We start from the raw sequence: 22,931 nt of genomic DNA, 5'->3' as shown, positions 1-22,931 counted from the left end.
CAGAATATACAACTGGAAAACATTCGAAGTAAACTAGCAAGAAAATCCAAAACATGCTTATATGTAAGTCACTTTAATATATGAAGCAAACCATCCATTACAGAAATCTGTTGCCCCATGCCATTTTGAACACGTATCTTTAGAGACCAGCCCACGAAATTTCCAGCAGCAAAGATGGTCTAACTTACTAAAATAATTCTAATAAGGTATAGCTCTAGATTGCTCAAATTCATTGATTAATTTTTAAGTTCTTTCAAAAGAGAGCAATTAATAAACTGCTTTTAAAATTTTGGTTTTAATCTTAATTCTAAGACAAAAGTAGCATTAGCACTTAAAATACACAGGTTTGTCTGGAGCAAGCAGATTGAAAGATTCATTTGTTTTTATTACTCTAGATACAAGTCTGAAGCAATTGCAATGTTTTTCAATGAATCACTTCAGAGTTACAAAAATATTGTAGAGAGCATAAAATCTCAGTGTTTATGGTAAAACTGTTTTTCTCTGTTCTTCCAATTTTGTTCAATTTCTACACTGACTTTTATTTGCTTTATTGATCAATCCCAAATCTTCCATATTATTTGAAATATAAGAGCCAGCCAAAATTAGCAAATTTTCTTTGTCCCTACCACCAAGCAGACTAAACAATCTCTCATTGTAAGACCACACTTTCTAATTCATAACTTTGTTATTCTTCAGAGAGATGCTCAGCAGGTTAGTGATGTGTGAACATTTCTTCCGCGGAGTTTAAAAGGTCCAATACAACATAATTACATGCTATGCAAGGATATAAATTCTCCCTCAGTTTTGCTCTTGTCCCACAGCAGCACTAATTTATCTGTAACAAATTTTAAGTGATCCTGTTTTTCCTTAGCTTTTCCTTTTCTTACAGAGTCATCATCTACAGCCTTCTTTGCAAAACTACAACAAACACTCCCACTCATATGCACACCCTACTCCCAAAAACTTTGCTCAAACAAAAAATCCTAATTTAGTAATAGGCCAAGGAAAACCAGAATATCTGTTAGAACTATTCACACGAGTGTGACTTGCAAGTTTAGGTCCTGGATTTTGTGGGAGAACTTTTGTGATTGGCTTGAACAAAAATTGTTCTCAGTAAATTCTGAGTTTTCCTTTGCTTCTGTTGTTCGTCACTTAATCTCTTATGTGTTCTTGTGTATAGCCAAAATTCAGACCTGTCACCATGAGTTAGAATGAAAACTAATCTGAAAGATTACCTGATAGGGCAAGATTCTGATATCATGACAGTTTTAAATCAGTTTGATGACACCATTGTTTTCTTAAAAATTGATTCTTTGATTTGTGATCAGAATCAAGCTTGAAAGCTGGATTAATTATACTTTTATTAAAAGCTGTCAATTTCTATCAAGTGCAGCAAGAAGAATAGCAAGTGCTTTTGGAAATCATATTTAGAATGCATAAAACAGCTTCTTTACCTGATAAAGCCTAACAAAGCTTCCTGTAGAGAACTGACAGAAGAGTAGGCAAAGCAATTCCCATTCCCACTTTTCTTTCCAGATACCAGATAGGCAAGGAGGGGGAAATAAAAAAAATTCTAAGGTTTGACAATATTACAGCTTTTCTCTTAAAAAACTTAGAAGTGCCACCAAAAGTTAACTTTCTGTATTTTGTCAATCTCATCTAAGTTTCAAATGTTACTTTTAGTCAACTTAGCATATAGTCTAGTTTTAGTCCAGATATACAACATCATAAGAGTGATTTAATTTTGGTGTCTGTATTGGCAAAGCTCTCTGATATGTACACATTAAACTACTGTTTGGAGAGGCTGAAATTCTAGAAATTGCCTATTAAAACACTATCAAATTCTTCCAGTTTTACATTCCAAAATCCCATCAAAAGGTTTGGCTTGATGAAAACTCAAAATTATAATTTAATTCTGTACATTCTTATTCATGTTCTCTAATTCTTGAAAAGCAGGGCAGAAATTACTTTCCACAGCAGCAGTTATTGCAGTGGCATGACAGAGCACAGAAATCTCTTCAAATGCATGAGCGCATAAAAGCTCTCTGTCCATCCAGGGAAAGAGGTTGGGCTAAACATTAGGAAAAACATGGAATAGACGGTTGAGGAAATAACGAACATTCATCGGTGGAGAACAGGCCAGACAAACATCTGTCAGGACTGACATGGGGATAGCTGATGCTGCTTTGGGACAAAGGTATGAACTTTTTTGAGGTTCCAAGATGATTCTATTTCTCTTTGGGCAAATTTGTGGATTAAAATGAAACAACCATGCAACACGATATCATGCAGATCCGTGATCAGAAAATTACATTTATGAATTAATGGTTTAAAACACTTTACAGTAAATGGAATGTGTGAAATTAAGCACATATTGTTCTGCAACACTTATAGTGTGAGTGGTGTCAAGAAGAACACGATCCTTAATTTACTACTGGCCTTAAGAAGTCTGACTTCATTGACTTCTCAAGATTTGTCTCCAATTATTTCAGCAATTACCAATGTCAGTTTATGCTAATGGGATCCCTACTTCACCCTGCATCATGTAAACAATCTAACCACATTCAAAATATTTTTGCGTCATTTGCTATTACTGAATATCATGTCAGAGAGAATTCAGCCAACTGGAAACTACTTGGAACTACTGCAAGAAAGCACTGCACTGATTTACTGCTGTGAACCATACCTTCTCATGAAAGTATGTGATGGCATATCTATCGAGGTTCAGACATGACATTGCTGGCTATGAAATGCCCTTGTTTTACTCATGACACAAAGTATTGTGAACCTTTTTAGGCTCTAGGTGCTTAATGGTAGTAAACGTATCTCAATACAGAGAACAATCACAAAGGGTTACATGATATTTATCATGCTTTACATGCCTATTATGATGCTTTACATTCATGGTGTATGCAGTCTAGGACTAGCCTGGACAACTATCCATTGGGACCCTGCTTTCCTGCAGAAACACAACTGTGCTTTAGATAATGTCCCTTCCAGCTGTTCAGCTGGACACAAATAGATAGAGGGGGGCAAATGACATAGTAATTCCAGATGATAAAAGAGAGGGAATGGAGAGGACAGAACAAATGCCATTGTATATTTAAAAAAGAAATGAAAAGGAAGAGAATTAGAAATATTGTCTGAAGAATGCTGAGAGCCTTACTCAAGATGGACTGAGTGTAGGCAGCTTGACACATGCGAAAAGCTTTCCAACAATCTAAAAAATAAAACAAGGCTGCAACACAAATGATTCAACCTCAATGAATGAAGGACATGCCCTTCTAAGATTCTGCCTAGGTGAAACAAGATTACAGCACAGTCTTTATTTTATCCTATGTACTTAGGTTCTAAAATGCAAAGATCAATCACCATGCTCCTCTTTTTTCCAGGTTTGGAGTAAACTTAACTCTGCATCATGTAGACTATTGGAAGTGAAGGTTTGCAAAGGATGAGGTGGCATTAAATTAAGCACAGCTGCATGCTTGCAATGTTGAAATCAGTCCTATTCTGTGAGGAATTTGGTACCTTTGATACATTGCTCCGAATTCTCCACGTCCACTGCTTTCAGTAGCTGTGGTGGTTATACGGCTCAAAAGACTTCTGCATCTTCTATGATGCACAAATCAAAAGTATCTCTAACACTGAATGAAAGTAGAGTATGAGTTTCCAAGAGCATTTGGTCATTTCCAAACATACAGAACACTGTCCCAGAAAGATAAACACGATTTAGAAAATGGTTCTTAACTGATTATTAAAGACATGCATCTCACATATGAAAGATCATGTCATATCTAAATTAGAAATAGGGAACGCACACTGTCCTACACTTATTTTAAAATTCTCACTGTTCAGACCTATTGGTGCACTTCTCTATTCCCAAGATAAGTGTATCCCTTTATTTGCAATGTCTCAAAAGTTTACATGTTTTCTGATTGGATTCCTAATGATGAAGAATGTTTACTCTCGGGAATTTTGCTGACATTACATTCATGTTTTCCAGATGTTTTGTCCATCACTTCAACAAAGAAACAAGGTTTCTTTTTAAAGTTGGGGAAAAAAGTGAAGAATGTCCGGTACTAATTAATGTTTTGATTTATTCTGGAATAACAAGCTATATGTTCCTTATGTAAGACTACCTTGTGATTAACATTGCCACAAAACTTACAGTTTCATTTTGAAAAGATTGAACACTCCATAATTGATAAAGATTACTTGCATATTAAAACATAAACATGTACAATAATATAGTAATAAAATAACTGTATTAAAAACTCAAAAGTTAGGAAATTGAAAAAAATACAGTTAGTACTTCCACTGACAGTAACAAATACTGTAATACATCATACATATTTTATGGCTTCCATTTAACAATAGAAATACTATAGACAGGCCTTGGGCAAGGAGCACAGTAAAAGCAAGAGACGACCAAGAATCATTCTGTCTCTTACTCCCCCCTTATTCAGTCTCTCTGAAGGTAAGGGAATTGCTCCTATGGTTTAAGTTAACCATATGCTTAAATGTTTTCCTGAATCAAGACCTAAACTACTGAAGTAAACAGCTGCAGCTGTAAATATTCAAGATGGAATAGACATGTTTCAAAAGGATTTATCATTTCAATAATTTTTCAGGGTAGAAATACATCTTGAGATAAAAATAGAAATATATTTATGTACCAAAAAGCTGTTGAAACAATTTCTATTCAAACTCCTTTTGGCTTGAGACTTAACATGTAAAGTTCCTGAAGGAAGAACTTCACCAGAAAACTGCAGAAACTCAGCAGTCATGACTTTGTATGACTGATATTGAAATAGGCTTTAGCTCAGAAAAAAAAATATTGGTATGGATCTTTTGGGGTGGAAAAAGAGATTGGTAGGGAAATAATGAAAAAAGACAGTGATAACGCCTTCACTATTTGTTTCAGTTTGTCTCAACAGGGACATGACTGTCTTGTCTGCTGTTGTTCTGTATATGGAAATGTGGGCTTGGTAGCCAAGAAAGAAGGCAGAACAGACTATAATTAACTTTTTACATCTCTGGGGGGTGTGAGAAAGCAAAAAAATCCTTATGCATCCACTGCTGCCTCACCATCCTGTCAAGTCAATGGGTGGAGGTGGAGCACCTCGCAGCTTGTTCATAGAATTTCCTTACACAGAATTTCACCTCTGCCTAATGACCGCTGAGGCCTTTTTACGACAGCTGAAGTCATTTGAGAACTGCTAGGAATGAGTACAATCCAGGTCCAAACTCCAGAGGTGGATTCTAAAACACTTATGTTTTGAATCACTTACGCTTAGGACCAGAGGCAATGGACACAAGCTGCATCATGGGAAATTTCAATTAGATATCTGGGACAATTTCTTAACCGTGAGGGTGATCAACTACTGGAACAGGTTGCCCAGAGACTGTGGACTCTCCAGCCTTGGAGACATCCATTACAACAACGTGACCTGATTAGATCTGCCTTGAGCAGGAGATTGGACTAGATGATCTCTAGAGGTCCCTTCCGATCTAAATTATTCTATGATTCTCTGAAATATTGAAAAAAAGCTGTGGGGACTGGACGCCCGGGGAGTTCAAAGGTACAAGGAAGTTTGACTACAAGCAATGCCGGAAGTTGGACTACCAGAATTTTCCTGGAAAGAAGAGTGAAGAAGCTTCAACATGATTAGCATGGAAGGGGAGGCATTCCCTGTTTCTGGTTGCAGTCACAGTGGTCATGCAGATGTTGGCAGTTCAAATAATTTATCACCTGAGATTTGAATACTTATTGGTTCATTTCCATCAGCTGGAGCTAGTGGCTATGTCCCATCTGAAACTAAATTTTTAAAAGTCCCTTTTATAAGAGCAGATGTGTCCATGAGCTTCGCAATGCATCAAGTGTAACAACTCAGAAGATGAAAATCTGGAGATAAAAGATAGAGTTTTGGCATCAGAAATTCTTGTTGAGCTAGACAGAATAAAATGTTATTCTGGAGGGCAGTAGATGTTTTTCTAAAATATTTTTCTGCTGTTTGGAGGGGGGATAGGTAGAATTTATTTGCTAATGGGATAAAGATTCAAATCTACTGAAATTTTTATATAGTTACTTTTACCTTTGTTTGTTTCCCACTGGGCTGTATGTGGCTTGGACACTGTTCAAATTTCTTTCTTAAAAACTTTTCTAGGCTATTGGCTTAGGATACAGGCAAAAGAGATATTCATTTCTGAACGATTGAATAGGTTTCAGAAAATATTTTCTTCTGCCTCTTTCTAACACACTGTGTGCACCCCAATTCACATTGGGGTAGAGGCCAAAGGATAGATGTCTGAGATGGCAACATCGTGGATGATCATGGAAGATGCCATTTCCTTATGTTAGAACCTATTATTTGAAAATTCTGTGATTGAAACTATACTGAGCTTCTGTTGTAGTTTCACAATTTGAAACGGAAGTCATAAAATATGTCAAGATGCCCAGAGATCTAGATACATGTAAAAGGAAATGATTAATGCTCCATTTTTGCTGTATTTTTCTTCACTGGTTTGACAGACTTTCACAAATTCCTATCAACGTGCTGGTATTATCCTAGTAATGAAGTGCCATAAGTGGAATATACCAGTTTAGAGGAGTCTCAGTAGGTTTATATACAGAAAAATATGTACATTTGAGAAAGAAGGGAAAAGACATTTCAAAGTGAGAACATTTAAAGACATTTGTTCCAAAAACTCTCCTTAAACAAATAAACAAAATACTGGCAGATAACGAATTCCCATACATAAATCCGGCTACTTCAGGTTGCTAGAACAACAAACTGGGATAGGAAGATCTGTCCTTATTCTACTGCTGTACTCTGAGTGAGCTACACCAACTCACAAAACCTGTTCCCAGTTTTATTCCCCATCTCTAGAACAAGATACTTTTTACACACAAATACAAGACCAGGGCATTTAGGTCTCACAAAGGGAGTAATTTAGCCCTCATTAAGAATCCTGCCTATCTAAATATCTAACCAATATATTTGGCCCAATTCAAAATAGTTTACCTTTCCCAGGCCGCAAAAATAGAAGTAGTTAGGCATTAATTTGATGCATAGGGTGTTAGTCTGGCATATGACTTCAAGAATATCTGCAAATATATGTGTGGGTTCAGCAACTATGTCAAACAATGTTTGACTTAACATTACCTTTTCTGTATAACAACAATGTGAAATATAGTTCTTCAACATTGTTCCTTATTGGTTCCAGTAATTAAAGTGAAACATTGTGTGGTACTTAGTGAAGTACGCAGAATTAAGACACAACTGCCAATTTGCGGTAATTATTTTTCTTATATTGCACTTGATTTATCTAATTTGTGCTGATTTCTTGGGTTTTGTATTTTATAATTTTTCTTGTGAGTGAACAATATTTGAGAGCTGCTGAAATTGGGAAAATGCTAGACACCTCTACCCAACAGTCATAAAGCAAATTAAAATCACCAAGGAGCCTACCTATTACATGTTTTTAAATAACATCCTGGGAATCTTCTACTGCAAACTGCACCTATGCCCAAAATTTCTTTTTGCACATTTACCTGAACTGAGTCTAAACCCTAATGTGCCATTCATCCAGACGAGTTGCTCAGCTCAGCAGTTTTGGCATAGAAAAAGGAAACCCAGTGCCCTTCTGACATAAGAAACAAGCCATCTTGGTGTCTGACTGCATAATCCTTTTGTCTGAAAGCAAGAACCCAAGTACATTTCAGAAAGATCATATTTTTCATTTGGCTTATGGAACACTTATAAACTAGGACTCCTAACTGTGATTCCCAAACACAAAACAAAGTCAAAGGTTACAGCATATGTTTTTGTTTCAGCTTCTCCAAATTACTTGCAAATGTATTCAAACGCAATATGAGGAGCTACTTTATTTTACTGAAAATAACAGACTACAGGGTGCTGCAAAAAAGGCTGAGGTACCTCAAGCATAAACATGGAAAGAATACATTGGTTTAGAAACCCATAAATCCTTATTTGAATCTGCCAACCTGAAAGCCAAGTAAAGCTTGGAAAAACTATTTTTCCTAAATGCTATGTCTGATTAAGCCATACTATTAAATGACAGCTGAACTTTAACATTAATATGATATTATTTAAATAACTGCATGATTTTTTTTTACACTAAAATGATGAATGATTTTTGGACAGCTCAATTGACATAAAGCAAGAAACCCCTTTAATGAGATTTGACAAAATGGAGACATATGCAGAATATTCGTTACAGCTCATGTCGCAGGGCCCTTCCTGGGGAGACTTGGGTTTGGTTTTGTCTTTTCTTTCTTTTTTTTTTCTATATTTTATTTTGATTGTCTACAAGCACTGAACCATCCCTTTCAATTGCCACTTCCTTTCTCCATGGATTTTGAATCTAGCTTGTGTCATTTACATATTATTCTTAATCAGAGAATTTTATATGTTATGGTTCAGAGTTGGAATTGTAAGAAAGCTGTGGAATGAAGGCATGAAGGTCAGCCATAACCTTTGTCAACTGGGTACACAAGGAACTAACAAAGCTATTTTTCTGAGGAGACTTATGAAGAGATAAAGCTTGTACTAAAGAACAACTTATTAAATTCTGGTTTTGATATTTTCCAAGTCAAGTAGTAAATCAAAAACTATGCTAAAACTTCTTTTCTTTTTTTTTAAGGAAATTGCATTAAGCAAACACATGCAACGTAAAAACCCTGGGAAAGGTAATTTCACATTGAACTCTTCTGAGGATTCTACAAAGTCCCTTAAAAATGTGTTTCATAGCATCCAATACCACTTATCAGAGTGAGGCTTTTCTTCTTTACAAAGCCAAATAAGAGCACAGAAAGCTGGACATCACAGGGACACTTGGGTGCTGCTTTAGTAAGTAAAGAATACACATATGCAGAGATGTCACTAATTCAAAAAGGCTGTTTGGAAAGGTACTGATGTAAATTCAAGGTGGCTAGTAATCACTGGATAACTTCCCTCCCTGCGATCCTAGATAGACTTTTAGGAAGTTGCAAATTTTTCCTTCCCACATCATTTAACTTTAATCCCAGGGACAATTTTCGTAACATTAAAAACATGGAAGAGATATGCTAAAAACACAAGGTTTGACAGTGTGTCTGCCCAGTCTGTTCAAACAGAATGGATCATCTTAACTTTTTCCTCTGTGTGTAAATTTACACTGCCCCAACGTATTTACAAACTATCTCACATAAATACTAACATGTAAAAAACCTGAAAACACTGAAACCCTGAAAATGCTCAAGAATCACTATCATCATCAAAAAGCCTAATTTTAGAACAGAATGAAAAAAAATAAAAAGAAACAAAAATGATAAATGATGGAACGGGAGGTAATCTCTCAGTCTGCAGAAAAGTCTTTCTTTGGCTGTGATAAAACTTTCTATCTAACCATGCCTGCTTTATTATCAGCATTCATTTGAAGAACTTCTATATAGCAGCTGGTGTAAAAAAAGCCAGGCAAGTCAGCAAAATGCTGCGGTTGAATTAAAGCTGAAAATAAAGGTACAGAGGGAGAGAGAAGAAAAAGGAAAAGAGATGTGTCCCTACCTTGGCCTTACCTTCGCAACATTCCTGTCAAGATCCTGGAGCTCTTCCCCAGGTTTGCATCTGTTTCTCTAAGCTGAGGAGAAAAAAGTCCTGTTAAAATCAAAAGGCACACGTACTCCATTCTGTACAAAGAATAGATACTTCTACTATCATTTGATTCAATCAACCTCCGTTGTAGCCCACAACAAATTTACATGCAAGAAATCCACTAAACTCTGATATTTAAAAATGTTTTGTCTGGTTTTCACTTATATGAAGATGAAACCTACGGAAGACAAGACACTGAGGCAACAAAGATGAACCAGGATAGAGAGCAAAACCTTTACAAATAAAGCGTTGAAGGCAGAAGCTACACAGATTGCTGTCTGTAATTCCCACTGATGTGTGCATGTGTATGGGCTCTGAATATTAGCGAGCGCATCAAGGGATGAAGATACAGCCACGTGCTGTGTGCCTGGTGCTTCACCAAAAGAGAAACAATCATGGCTTTCTTCCACTGTTTTTCAAAGACACTAGTTTAAAGAAAAAGCAGCACAACAGAACAATGTTATTTTACTGATCCGTGTAAAAGAAACATGCCCACACTGTCTCTTACAAACGAGACCTGTACTGGCCTTACAGCAGCCATCTTTGAAACGGAGCCCAAATACTTCACAGAAAACTGACTATGTAAACTATAAAAATATGTATACAGTATGTACTTAAGGTACATCTGTATAATACATATTTTTGCATGTAAGGATTATCTCAGTTACCTCACTGACTGGAAACAGCATTTTAAGAAGGACACAGGAAACCTACATGTACAGCTAAACTTAATTAGCTTACTCATTCTAGAGCTCTCTAAAAAAAATTCTTGCAAAATAGGTAAATGCCCATTGAATAAAAAAAAAGAAATTGAGGAAACTAAGAGAAGTTATGAAGAAAACTAAACTCATATCAAAAAAGAACAGTTATTTCTGTTGTTCTTTAAAAAGGAATAAGATCTACCTTTTATGTTTATTAGTCTCCTAGAAAAGGAAGTCTAGAAATCATGAATTACAGTATATAGGAATAATATAGAGTTACTCTCCTATTGCCTCTTTTGCTGCTGATAACTAAAGGAGAGACATCTCCTGACACTCTAAAGCTCTGGGAACCAGCAGGACATCAAAATTGGTAAATGATTGCCAGTAATAAAATAGTAAGGACTACTGTTTCTAATATGCCCAGAAACACAGCTACATGTACATAAATATAAACATTCTTCTCCTTATGAAAGCTGAATATTTACCTCTTCATTATCAACTCAGATTGAAAGGATTATCTGACTCATTTACTTCTTATTAAAGAAACTTTGTTGTAGAAGACAAAATGCATCCTGTGTTATAAATCCATGAAAACAGTAACATTGCCAAGAAAAGTGGCAATCTTCCGATAACAAACCACCTTCACCATAACAAATCACTATTATATCTTGACTATATGTACAGCAGCAATGTTAAAAACAGTTTCTATTTTGGAGCCTGACAGTGTAAATATTTGCTACCAAATTTAATGCTTATTACTGAAATCAGTAGTTGCAATCAGTGGCACATAACCCTTAGGTACAAATTTCCTTTTTGTTCATGTAAAAATTACGTATCAGTATAATAGTGTTTAGTGTAAACACTATTAAGGAAATACCAAGCAGAAGCTTGGGCCTGAATGACACTAGAAAGATTTGCTTTTAGCAATAGCGTATTCAATGGAAAGGTTTGCACTGACTCTCAGACCTCTACGATCATGTGCCATGATGGAACAAAGATGAGCATTGTATTCTGGGGAGGGCCATTCCTCCATTTTTTCCTGATTCATCTAGACAATTCAAGATCCAGAAAAATAGTTTAGCCCAGTTTGACACAAGCAACAGAAGAATAAATGTCACGATAATTTTAAAAAGGCTCATTAATAAGTCAAGTTCTTATTCATGCTAGAAGGGAATCTGAAGTACAAATGTATGCTTTACGTTGCTCTTTTATTATTCATAAAGATGCATTTAACACTTGGGGCTTCTCCTCCCTTTCCACAGAAAAGTAGCTCTCTCCTTTTTACCATTGTATGTTTGATCCTAACTTTCCTCTTTTTGCTGCAGGATTCTGCCTGACAAATAGAATCAGTACTGATAGTTAGGAAGGGGAAGTTGAATCTTAGAGGTTTCACAAAGTCCTCTAAGCAAGAAGACCTGATATTTCTATGGTTAAGAAAAAAAGGGGACAAAAGAAAAGTTAAAAAACAAACACATACACACAAACTTTGAAAATCTCCTGCTACAACTCAAGAGAGTGCTAAAAAAACCTAACCTTTTCCTCCTGCACTGGCAGAAAACCAATCAAGATTTTCAAATCACAAGTTTGTTTTTATTTAAAAATTAAGTATTTGGTGAAAGCTCTTCTATCTTTTCTTTACCAATACCACAACTCTGCAATAACAAGCTGAAGAGTTGGCATGCTAACCTGTTAAATGGTAGATTCCTTGCCACTTCCTTGTTTCACAGAAATGCTGCAGTGAAAATCTTTTGGAAGATGCTTTGACATTAGCAAAGACAAATCTACACAGTTTGTAAAAAAGCTTTTTTTAAAAAAAATAATATTGAGAAAGGAAGGAAGATGGAAAAGAAGCTGATGCTGATATCTTGTCTGCCTCACATTTTAATTTAAGGTTTTACCCAAAAGGTTGCCTCTTATAGAATCCCATACAATCTACACAGACACCTAACTCAATTAAATTTTCCTCATAAGAAAATCTCTGTAATTTTCACAAGATGGAACTTCTAAAAGTTTGTTCTCTGGTTGGTAACATAATGCTTCCATGTATTAAGTGTAAAGATACTATGCACTGATGAACACCCTCAGTCCTGGGCTTTAAAAAAAAGAGTTATCCAAGGTCACCTCTGACTGTACCTGTGAGCATAGACAGCTTGGACGGGTCCACTCATGTGGCTCCAATGGAGAACTTTCCTGAATCCTCCAAACAAAAAATCTTAAGTGGCACAGGATAAAAACTTGGAATTTGAGACTTTCCATTCATGACAAGAGGTCTTTTGATGAATTGTAGTGCATATATTTCCCTAGAATACACTTATTTTTAATCTTGCTTTGTGTAGCTTACAGGTCTTGCCATCAAAAAAATTGCCTGTTCAAGCAGAAGGCACAGAAAAAGAAAGGCAGAAGGCACAGAAAAAGAAAGGTTATACTAAGAACTGTAGGTAGACAGACTCATCAGAACTACACTCCTCTTTCTCTAACTTTCCTAAGGATTGTGGCAGAAAGGGATACATATTATTCACCTCCATTGCCTAGGGTTTACTTGTCCAGATAGAAACAGAAAAGCATCTCAGACTTAGCAGTCACTAGGGATCTGATGAGAGGAGGAGAAATGAGACAGATGCCTGTAAAGTTGCCTGAATAATATTTGCTTACATCCCTTAGCTATATTTAATGATTTAGCTATATTTAATGATTTAAAGTAGCTAATGCCCACGATGTGAGAGAGCAACTGGTATAGATCAGATCTTCTGACAGAAAATGCCTCATTAAAGCTGTCATATGAGGCTTTACCAGTCAGAGATATCCATACAAAGAAACTCCCTGAGACAGATACAGGAGTTTTCTTCAGTGGCAGTGGTCAGCTATAAGACTGTAAAATGATTTAGCTTTGGCAAAATTGGACACTAAAGAAAGTATCTTTTCAGTGTGTCCTGGACAGAATATCACAGATACAGTCACTCCTGGTTCTGGGTGAGTTAGCAGTGTTGATGAGACCTTGCTGAAATTCTGTGAGCAGAAATCAGACCAGAAGAGGCAAATCTCTTAGACCAAAGTGCAGAGAAGATATATGAGTGGGATGGGATGAGCTACTGGGCATCTTCATTAAGTTCTGTAGAGTAAAGAAGATCTCCATGGAGGCAACATAAGCCAAAAATTACATAGATACCTTATCTTGTCTGCGTTCACGGGGCAGCAGCGTAAGAAACTACGACTTGTTACTTTACACAGAAGGAAATATTGGCTTTACTCATAAAACAGGAAAACTCCTTCTCACTCCAGTGGAAGGAACATGACAAAAGAACTTCTCCCCTGGTTTGCTGGAAGTGTTTGCAGGCTCAAACTCCCAAAGAGTTTCAGCACAGAGATGTACTTTGTGGCCACTATCTTGAAACCTCTGCTCCCTTTGGTCAGTTGTGGACAACTGAGTGGTAGGAGGCTCCCCAAGCAGATCTTACTCTCAAGATTGTTGCTAGAGACTCCTGCCCGTGAAACAAATCTCACTATGCTATAGCTTCCTTTCTTTCCTCAAGATCCTTTCCTGAAGATATTTAGCCACAACTCCTTTCCTACTCTTCCTTCCTGTTGTCATCAAAACGAACTTCAGGAGAGACAGAAACAGCAAGAAACACTCCGCTTCAAAGTGTGGGACATGGGACAGCCAGCAGTCTTACACATCTCTGTGGTCAAAAAAGTCCTTGACTTCCTTGCTTTCTGCAGAGAAAGCTGTTATCCAATCTGTAAAGCAGGGCAGTGATGATGGCTAGAAAGTTAAATATTTTTTTTCCTAATAATGAATCTCTCATCATTTTTTATGAAAATAAAGATTTTTCACAAGTATATCCCAAAGACATTTACAACAGGAGGGGATAACCACTCCATTTAAGAAGTGAGGAAACTGAAAACAGGTGGCAACTTAATGGCCCAGTGGAAGGGAAAGCTATGTTTCCATGCACAAGACTAATACTGCTTCTTAACGTTATAGACTCACCCTATGGACAAGAATCACTGTTCTGAACTGACTGGCAAGGATGGTGCCACACATGCACTCCTCCAGTGTCCTGGGATGCCATTAGCTGACCCTCCCACACACTGTCCCCAGGTTTTTCCTGACTCAGGTAATCCATGCATATTTAAAGCCACAAATTATAAATTGGATTTAACATGTATATTTTTATAATTTCAGCCCCAAACTTCCTTCCGTTAAGCTAGTGGGTGTTTAAACACTGCCTTCTAAAACAGCAAGATTGAAGCTATCACTTGATACTATTTTTTTCTTATTGCATTTTTGTCATATCAAACCACTGCATATATCCTAAGGAGGCAATTATTAGCAGTTAATTTTCTTTGCAGCTACAAAGAGTGGGGTTGATCAATTATTAAAAGTTAAATTACAACACTGAACTTTGTTTTATGGAAAGCCCAAGAAGTCATTGCCACAAACACTATAGAAAATCCTTCAAAGGACAGAAAGCAGATTTGACTGTGACGTTGGGGACAGAGAGCTTGCTTCCAGCAGTGGGTTTGTTGTCTTCAGTGTGACTATCTGTGAGAGAAGCTCTGTAGGATTGGGCTCATATGAGACACTCTTTAACTATATCACTGCGGACAGTGATCATGATAACAGCTGATTTATTTAAAAATCTAATCAATATGCTGGATAATTTTTGCACGAACAGTGAACTTGCCCAAAGCAAATAAAATCCTACACCAGCAATTATTTATTATCAAACTTACCCTTTCCCGAGCACGCTGGATCTTCTCTCTGTCATGGCTGAGGTTTTCCAGCATCTCCTGTCCAATCTGTTCTGCATTAAAAAATCAAAATTTAAATCATGAAAAATATAGCTTGCGACTGTAAGGCCTCAAAATGCCAGGTCAGATTGTAACAAAGCTAAAGAACAACTGCATTTAATACATATGATAGCCTAATCACTCCTCCTAACTGCAAGGAGGAAGACATCATTATACTAATTTTTAAGTCTGCCAAGCAACATAAAACTGAAGAAGTAACATTCAAAACAGAAGCTGTCCCCTTGCAATCCACTGAGGTTGCCTAGACCCTGGGAATTGATGCTAACCTTTGCTCTACGAAACAAAGGCAAGAAGTCTTTCAAACTTGCTCTAAGTGTTGGGTCTTCATACTTCCCACACACTTTTTAAGCCCACTCCTTGTCTTAGAAAGGAAGACAGGAAGCCTTCAACCAAAACGCTAGTAATACTTACACTTCCAAAGATACCAAAAAGTCATATTAGAGGAAAATACTTCTCTGTGCTTCTCAGCTTTAACCACTGATGTTTTAAAATACCCAGCCATCTCAGGCTAAGGCAGTTCCTGGTGTCTATTTTGCTCCACCATACCCTATTTCTGACAAGCTTGGAGATATACTGTAATGGATCTCCTGATGTTTTTAATAGCATACATATACATTCATCTACTAGCATCACCTTTTGTTTGTATACTGGCTGTTTGCTTCTATACCTTACACTGAACCAAAGGTTGCAAAATTCTAGTGGAGAGAGGAATACAGGCCTCGAGACATGGTAAAAAGACAACACAAGATGCCAAGACTTTCCTCTTTAAATAGATTTAGTCAGATCCTCCTTTTAGACCGAAATAATAGCAGCAGACATAGAGAAGAGATTTTAATCTTCAAAGCTCTATGGAAACATTAAATAATCCTCCCTACATTTCCCTGAGGAAGAAAAATAATTCCCATTTTACAGATGGGGAAAGAGATGCAAGCAGCTGAAGTAGCTGTAGCTTGCCTCAGGACACACAGCAAGTGTGAGACAACCAGGCGTTTCTGTGCACACTTAGGCTACTTAGCTAGATTGCCAGAGATATGTACCAAGACAGAGTAAACTATAAAAAATGTGGGTTTTTTTCACAAACAACAGAAATCATGCCTTGTTTTCATTCTGTTGAATGAGTTGGATCTTGAAATGTGATTATTAAAAGAGCCATAAGCAAATGAATTAGTAAAAAAACTACCAATATATTACTAGTGCAAACATGACTACTTCAGTCTTTAAAAAAATTTTTTTTTAATAGAAGTGGTTCATTTTTAGGATATAATCCAAACTAGAATCACATCAAACTTTTAAAATTTGATACAAGCAATTCTTTTTCTAAATTCACTTAACACAAGGTATACGTTCTGCCAGATAAGGTCTAAGGAAATTCATTACATATATACTTCTCTATCTGTTGCCAAGTACAGTACAAGTAAGATAAATATTTCCTCAGATATCTGACCACAAATTGACATCCTCATTATGCTATCTTGTCCCTCTTGGCTTGCTGCTCTTTACTTTTAGCTGTATATACAATGCCTCCCAAAGGTGAAATGTGGTAAGATATGTGGTTACTGAGTTAAAATATCTGTAAGGTGCAGTACAAATGGTAGACTAAAAGTGATTCGAGACAGAGCTTTGTGTATGTTTGCATGTCAAAGGACTTATTGGATGAAACCATACTGAGCTTATTTTTCATCAAAGCACTTAAAATACTGCAATACACAAAGAGCTATATGCATTCAGTGTAATTTGGGGAGAAAAAACCAACCCCAAACCCCTTAAAAATAGAGGGAAAAAACAGCAAATTACTAACCAAGTAGCACAAGGTGGAATAATGACAAATATTTATTTCTAAAAATTGCACATATTTGTGTACAGACATAAAGGAGTACGAGGAGTTGATTTGCCTTCAAAGCAAGAAATGTAAAGTAAATTGCTGAAATGGCTTGGTATTTCACAAACAAAGCTCAAAATATCTTTATAGGAAACAGCTCTATTTTTATTACACCAATTTTAAGCAAGTTACTGTAGGGGTTTTTTTCATCTTCTTCCTGTCACTGGCAAGTTCACACTCTTAGCTTTTTATAATGATTGAGTTTATTTTCCAACCATCAATGTGACAGCAGCATCAACTGTAAGTGAGGGTAAAACACCATCACTTTGACGAATAGTGTATTTTCCTCTCATTGTCGATGACTGAAGACATCAATAAATAAGGAAGGAGAACATGTCAGCCAGAATATCACAGAATGAATTGTTGATATGACACTTAGGGATTAAACCTTCAGCCATGAAGTTCAAACTAGCAGAGGGGTCTGGGAACTGAGATAGTTGCATTTCTTCCCAGCAGCCTCTACAGATAAATAATTGGACGGATCATCAATTTTACAGGAGCAGCTTTACTCTACATGCACTTTACTTGATGATCTTTGGCCTTTTTGGGGCTCAAATAACAACATAAGTTGAACAAAGAGACATAACGGAGGTAACATAATCTCACAATAAGTTTGCAAACATAAATTGACACCTTTATCCACAGATCCTTTTCGCATCCTTGTCCTACCCTCAGAAATTTCACTGATGATGGTAAAAGCTTGATTTTCAGTGGGAAGGTCAAGATGGCTAAACAGAAGTATTAATAAACAAAGAAAAAGTTCAGGCATATAAATGATATTAAGACATGCCTCTTCACTTGGTTTGCAACTGAAGGTGCCCAGGACTGGAAAAAGTGGCATCAGCCCACAACACAGCTAATTACAAGCTTGATATCATTGCTGTCTGCTTGCTATCACATCTCAAGGTTCCCCAGGACTCTGATGTTTTCCTGCCTGCTTAAACCTTCATCTATGTGGTAGATTCATGCTTTTAGTGCAACAGTACTGTACAGATCTTTCCAGACTACCTATAATGCAAATCACTGGCAGTGTGAAAAAATCAGGTTTCTAAGATATATTGTAGTGCAGATGCATGAACTAAGACCGATACACAAACTGAGGGGTGTTGCATGTTGCCAGTAACTGTGTTATTTCTATGGAATCTTAACAATGTCAATTATTTGGGGTTTATCCATTCCTTTTAGGGGTATGCATGGACAACATTTATTATAGTGCAGCCTCAGGTCCTACAAATGACTGTGTGGTGCTACCTTTTCTAATAGAAAATCCCAGAGAGACGCATAAAATTATGTTCTAAAATTAAAGTTGAACTATAAGAAGCAGAAGCATTTACATTATTATTATCATCTGTGTACTGACACAGGGCAAGAATATTCAAGACACAGATTATCACACTCTTAAACTGTGCTGTGATGAACAGAAAGAAAAGAAAATTCTCAAGAAGTAAATAACTTCATTAACAAGCATCACACTTAAAGGGAATTGGAATGCCAAACTTCACAGCCCCAAATATGTTCTGCTTCAAAGCTGCTTGAACAGGGTTTGGGAAACCAGCCTCTTCATTGCTGAAAAATTTGGTAATAACAAAATAAAATTTGGTTGTTGGTCCTACACAACTGCCTCTATGAGACCTGGCTCTATGAGACCCTGCTGTGCAAGAAGAATATAAAATTTCTCATTCTAAAACACTGAATATAACTGGAAGAATGAAGATGCTCCCCTCCTCCCCCATTTATGCAAAAATTGGCACATAGTTTTCCACTTCTGTATTGACATACACCCAAAAGACAATGATCACTGATGGTGTTGCTTTATGCTCTTGAATATGCCCTTTGGAATTTGCCTGTAATAAGCTATATATAGCATTTATTTATACACATACATCATTATATTTAATACATGTTCCGCAAAGCTTGATTTCCAATACTTACATACTTGTATTAAGGATGCAAAATAAGTTGTGCTTGATCAGTTTTTTTCTCCTTTTTTTGCTTCTGGCCATTTAAGTATTTATCTACTTTAGCAGCTAAACTGATTGTGAAACAATTTTTCTAATCACTCAAGTCAATAATACTTTTTTTCTTTTTTTAAGAAAGATGCATATATTTACTCAAGAGACAGGAATAACCCTCTCCAGGCTTTCGGATAAATAAATGTGCATTTTATGAATTCTGAGGAGAGAGTGTCCTTTTTCTTTTTCACAAGAAAAATAAAAAAATCTGCCACAATTTATATAGAACTTTTCCTCTCAAAGTGTATAGAAAAAATATATATATATGTTTCATAAAAGGCAACACATATCCTGAAATGGTAAAAAGAAAACAAAAGATAGGGCTAAAGACAACCAAATCATGGCGAGGATGCCAGGAAGTATGATTTTCCCGATCTTGCCCTATGTACAATGCGTGCATCCGAGCTGTGTAATCAGAGGTGAGAAGAAGACAGTCTAATGCACACTGGGAAAAGGAGATCAAGTTAAACAATCCAGATGTGGCTGTTGTACAGAATCAGGAAAGAAACTCAACAACCCACTATTTGTTGTGAGAGAAGAACTCAGAATAAGAATGGGGAATATTTCCATTCTGAGATCCTCATCCTTGCCTAGCGGGTAACACCATTTTGGGAACGCACTTCTGCATTCTTTTCGTACACAGACATCTCGTGTTGAGAAGATATAGCAAAAGCTTATGGGAGATTTTTGGAAGGGAACTATGCTGACACAGCCAGAAACTCAGTAAACATATTCAAGGTGGGGCTGAAAAAAAGAAGGCTGTATTTTCAAAATACAGCCATCTCATTTTGGACGGGTTAAAAGTTTAGATTTCAGGAGACTAGGACAGAGAAATCATCAGTTGGAGTTTCTGGAAAAATATGCTATAAAGTGTTAAATGTTAGCTGTTCAGAGGTGACAGCAAGCAGATTTACAAGGCTGGAGAATGTTGTAGGAGTTAGAAGAATTTGGGGTTGAGTCAAATGCTTATGCTCCTGACAGCAGAAAGTTAGTAAAGAAAGTGATGACACATCCTTAAGTGTAGGGATACAGGTAAAAGTCCTATAAATTTGCAAGTTCACAGTTGATATGTATTTAGGTTGAACAGCCAATATAATTAGAGACAGAGGAATTTAGATCATTAAGGTTATTAGATGACAAGTACAGGTTAGTATTGATAAATGAAGGAAACATAAGGGATATATATCTATGGAGAGACTATTCGTAGAGCATTAACAGAACAGTGAAATGTGAGAGTTATTCAAATATCTGAAAAATCTGCAACAGAGAAGTTAGTCTACATATTGTTAAGTGGTCATTTTAATGGATAGTAAAATAAAAACTAGCTACATGCTGTAGAGACTAGTTGGCCTCTTCAGCAGATCTCATTGCCATATCTTAGAAAGGATCCTGACAGTCAGTCAAGAGCAGACACTGCGGACAGCCAACATTTCCAGAGCTTTCAGAAGTTCAGTTTCAAGAGAGGATAAAAGAAGTTGCCTAGTCTTACTGTGAACATCTCCCCCCACCCCAATAACTCCCAGCCCTCCAAAGCCCAAGATGTCCACCCAACTTAAAATACAAACATTTTCTAAATTAAAAAGGTTTCTATAAACCATAATGGATGTTCATGAAATTATTTTCATTAGCCAACAGCAAAAGCAGTCCTTCAATCCTGAGGTTAGGGAAACAAAAAGAAAAGCACCCAGAAAATCAAATCAGAATTCAGACTTTATGGTTTGGTCAAAATAAAGACAAAAAAACATTTGAGGAAGATGCCACATGCCTTTGAGAACAAACTGGGAGCAATTTATAATGAAATGATCCAAGCCTACTCCATCCTTCCCCAGGAAAAAAAAAAAAAAAGGCAGATGAATGAGAAGAAAGTAGGAAAAAGAAGGGAGAAAGATGATAAGTGACAGACCTAGTAACTTCACCTCTAGTAGCCTTTTCTTGTACTAAGGTTATCATTCCTTTTCCAAAATCCTAACTTACATCAACGTGCTGATATAAAACTACTCATTTCTCACTAACTGATGTATTTTTTTCTCTTTTCCCATCACCCATCTATCTGAGCTCCCGTTCTAACATCCTCACAGCAACATTCACAGGAGGTGGCAGACTTTGATTCTACTGAGCACTCATCTGTATATTGAAGTCCAGTCATTGTTCTAGCCATCCACCAGCTCTGCAATGCTCCTCCGCTCCACATTCCTCCCTTCAAATTTTCTCTTTTTTCCCTTCCTTGGAAAAAGTTCTAAGGCAAAAGAAATCTTTGCTTGGTGCATCAAGATAAGTAAACAACCTGCTACCACCATTTCAGTCACTTATGAAAGTGAAGTTGGGAGCCAACCCACAGTATTGTCTTTTCCTACTACTTTAAGTAGTAGGAAAAGAAAATCAGAAGGACGGAAGGAAGTCCCTACTCGCTCTTAGCTGTGGTTTGGGGAGTGGATGCTGCTTCATTACAGCACAGCAAACCTTGACCTTTACTGAAACTACTTTTCTAACTACTAAATCTACTGATTTAGCAGTTAGAGAGAATTACAGAGAGTATATAGAGAGTATTTAGAGAGTATCAGCAATCCTGATTGCACCTAAATCAAGTTGCAGCACCATCTCTTAATTAAACCTGTGATTCCAAGCAGCAACAAGACAACACACCAGTGATCTTTGGCTCATCTAACTCAGACTGAATTCACAGTCATAATTTAATCGGAAATGATCCACCATCTAATGAGTTTTCTGTAAGCTCAAAGCAGTGTAAATATTACTTTGGACCTCACAGTACTGGCCCTCTCAAAGACTTAAAACATGGGTAGGCAGAAGGCTGGCAACTTAGATTCCTGCATTCAGCAGCTTGAGGCCTTGGAAATCTTAAAGTAGGCCCTACCTCTGTAGCTGATTTACTCTTAATGCAATAAATGCACTTCAGCACACAGAGTTTAACACAGAATAGATGAGGCAGACTATTAGTCAATCAGCAATAGAAAACATAATCATATTAGGTTATTAAAAGAGAAGAAAACATACTGAAATTTTAAAACATATTTTAAAATTGAAGTGTGGAGATGGAGATTTTTTTCAAACTTAACTATGCAAAGCTGCAGCATCTGACATTTAAACAGTGCAAAGACAAAGAATATAGTCTGCTAGTTATATTTGTCAGCACTGAAACAATTTTTTGTTTAATTGATTCTTTGGGACTCATTTATGTAACTAAAAAAATAAGAACATGGTTTTTTGCTGTCTCTCAGTTTATGGACATCAGAAAAGAGTATATCCTTCAGCTGTTTCAATATGAGAAATGGCTCCTTGAAGCAAAAGGCCATGTCAACAAATGAAAACACCCAGGCCATGAAAACAAAACCAGAGCCAAATACAAAGATATTTATGTTCGTGCAGGTTTCCCCCAATACCCAAATATTCCAGGTTATCTTGACCCTCGTATTCAGGATATCCTGAATCCACAGACCTATTAGAAAGTCAGGAAAAGCTGACAACTTGAGCAAAAATTCTTTGCTTGTTTGATCTTTAACACTTCCATGGAAGTAAAGCGGTTTTTAGCCTTTCTTGTACTGTTCAGCAATTCATTTTATATGTGAATGGAACTATCATCTCCTGCAGTATTCATGTTCATATTTAAACAACAAAAAATAGAAATAAAAGTGTCCAGACATCAGAAAAATAAGACAAACCTAAAGGATGATTAATAAGTATTGCTTAAAATCATTGACCACAAAGTATAAGCAATCAATCTGTGCAAAAATAATGCATGCTGAAAACAGTATATGATAAAAAAACAAAACTTTCTTAAACGGTGGAAAGCCCACAAAGCAGGTGAACAGCTCAGCAGCCTCGAAGCTGGCTTCAGTGCAACTCATTCTTTGAA

At 36.6% G+C, this 22,931-nt stretch overlaps 1 protein-coding gene across 5 annotated transcripts in view; it reads right to left on the bottom strand.

Annotated features, from left to right (window-relative positions):
- The window catches only part of VTI1A (vesicle transport through interaction with t-SNAREs 1A), a 283,570-nt gene that overhangs the window by 96,145 nt on the left and 164,494 nt on the right, over positions 1-22,931 (bottom strand). For 2 of the 5 annotated variants that reach the window (XM_026117483.2, XM_026117484.2), the window contains 2 exons: positions 15,092-15,162; positions 9,570-9,642 (listed from right to left, as the gene is read on the bottom strand). In XM_026117483.2, coding sequence (XP_025973268.1) covers positions 9,577-9,642; positions 15,092-15,162 — 137 coding nt within the window. In that variant the 3' untranslated portion in view covers positions 9,570-9,576. Of the gene's footprint in view, positions 1-4,015; positions 5,906-9,569; positions 9,643-15,091; positions 15,163-22,931 lie in introns of those variants that run through there. The other 3 variants (XM_026117480.2, XM_026117481.2, XM_064514228.1) reach the window with 2 other exon arrangements.

This window comes from Dromaius novaehollandiae, chromosome 6 (genome assembly GCF_036370855.1).
Source record: "Dromaius novaehollandiae isolate bDroNov1 chromosome 6, bDroNov1.hap1, whole genome shotgun sequence".
Taxonomy (NCBI): Eukaryota; Metazoa; Chordata; class Aves; order Casuariiformes; family Dromaiidae; genus Dromaius; species Dromaius novaehollandiae.
The sequence above is the reverse complement of the archived record's forward strand: the minus strand, read 5'-3'. Positions and strand labels throughout refer to the sequence as shown.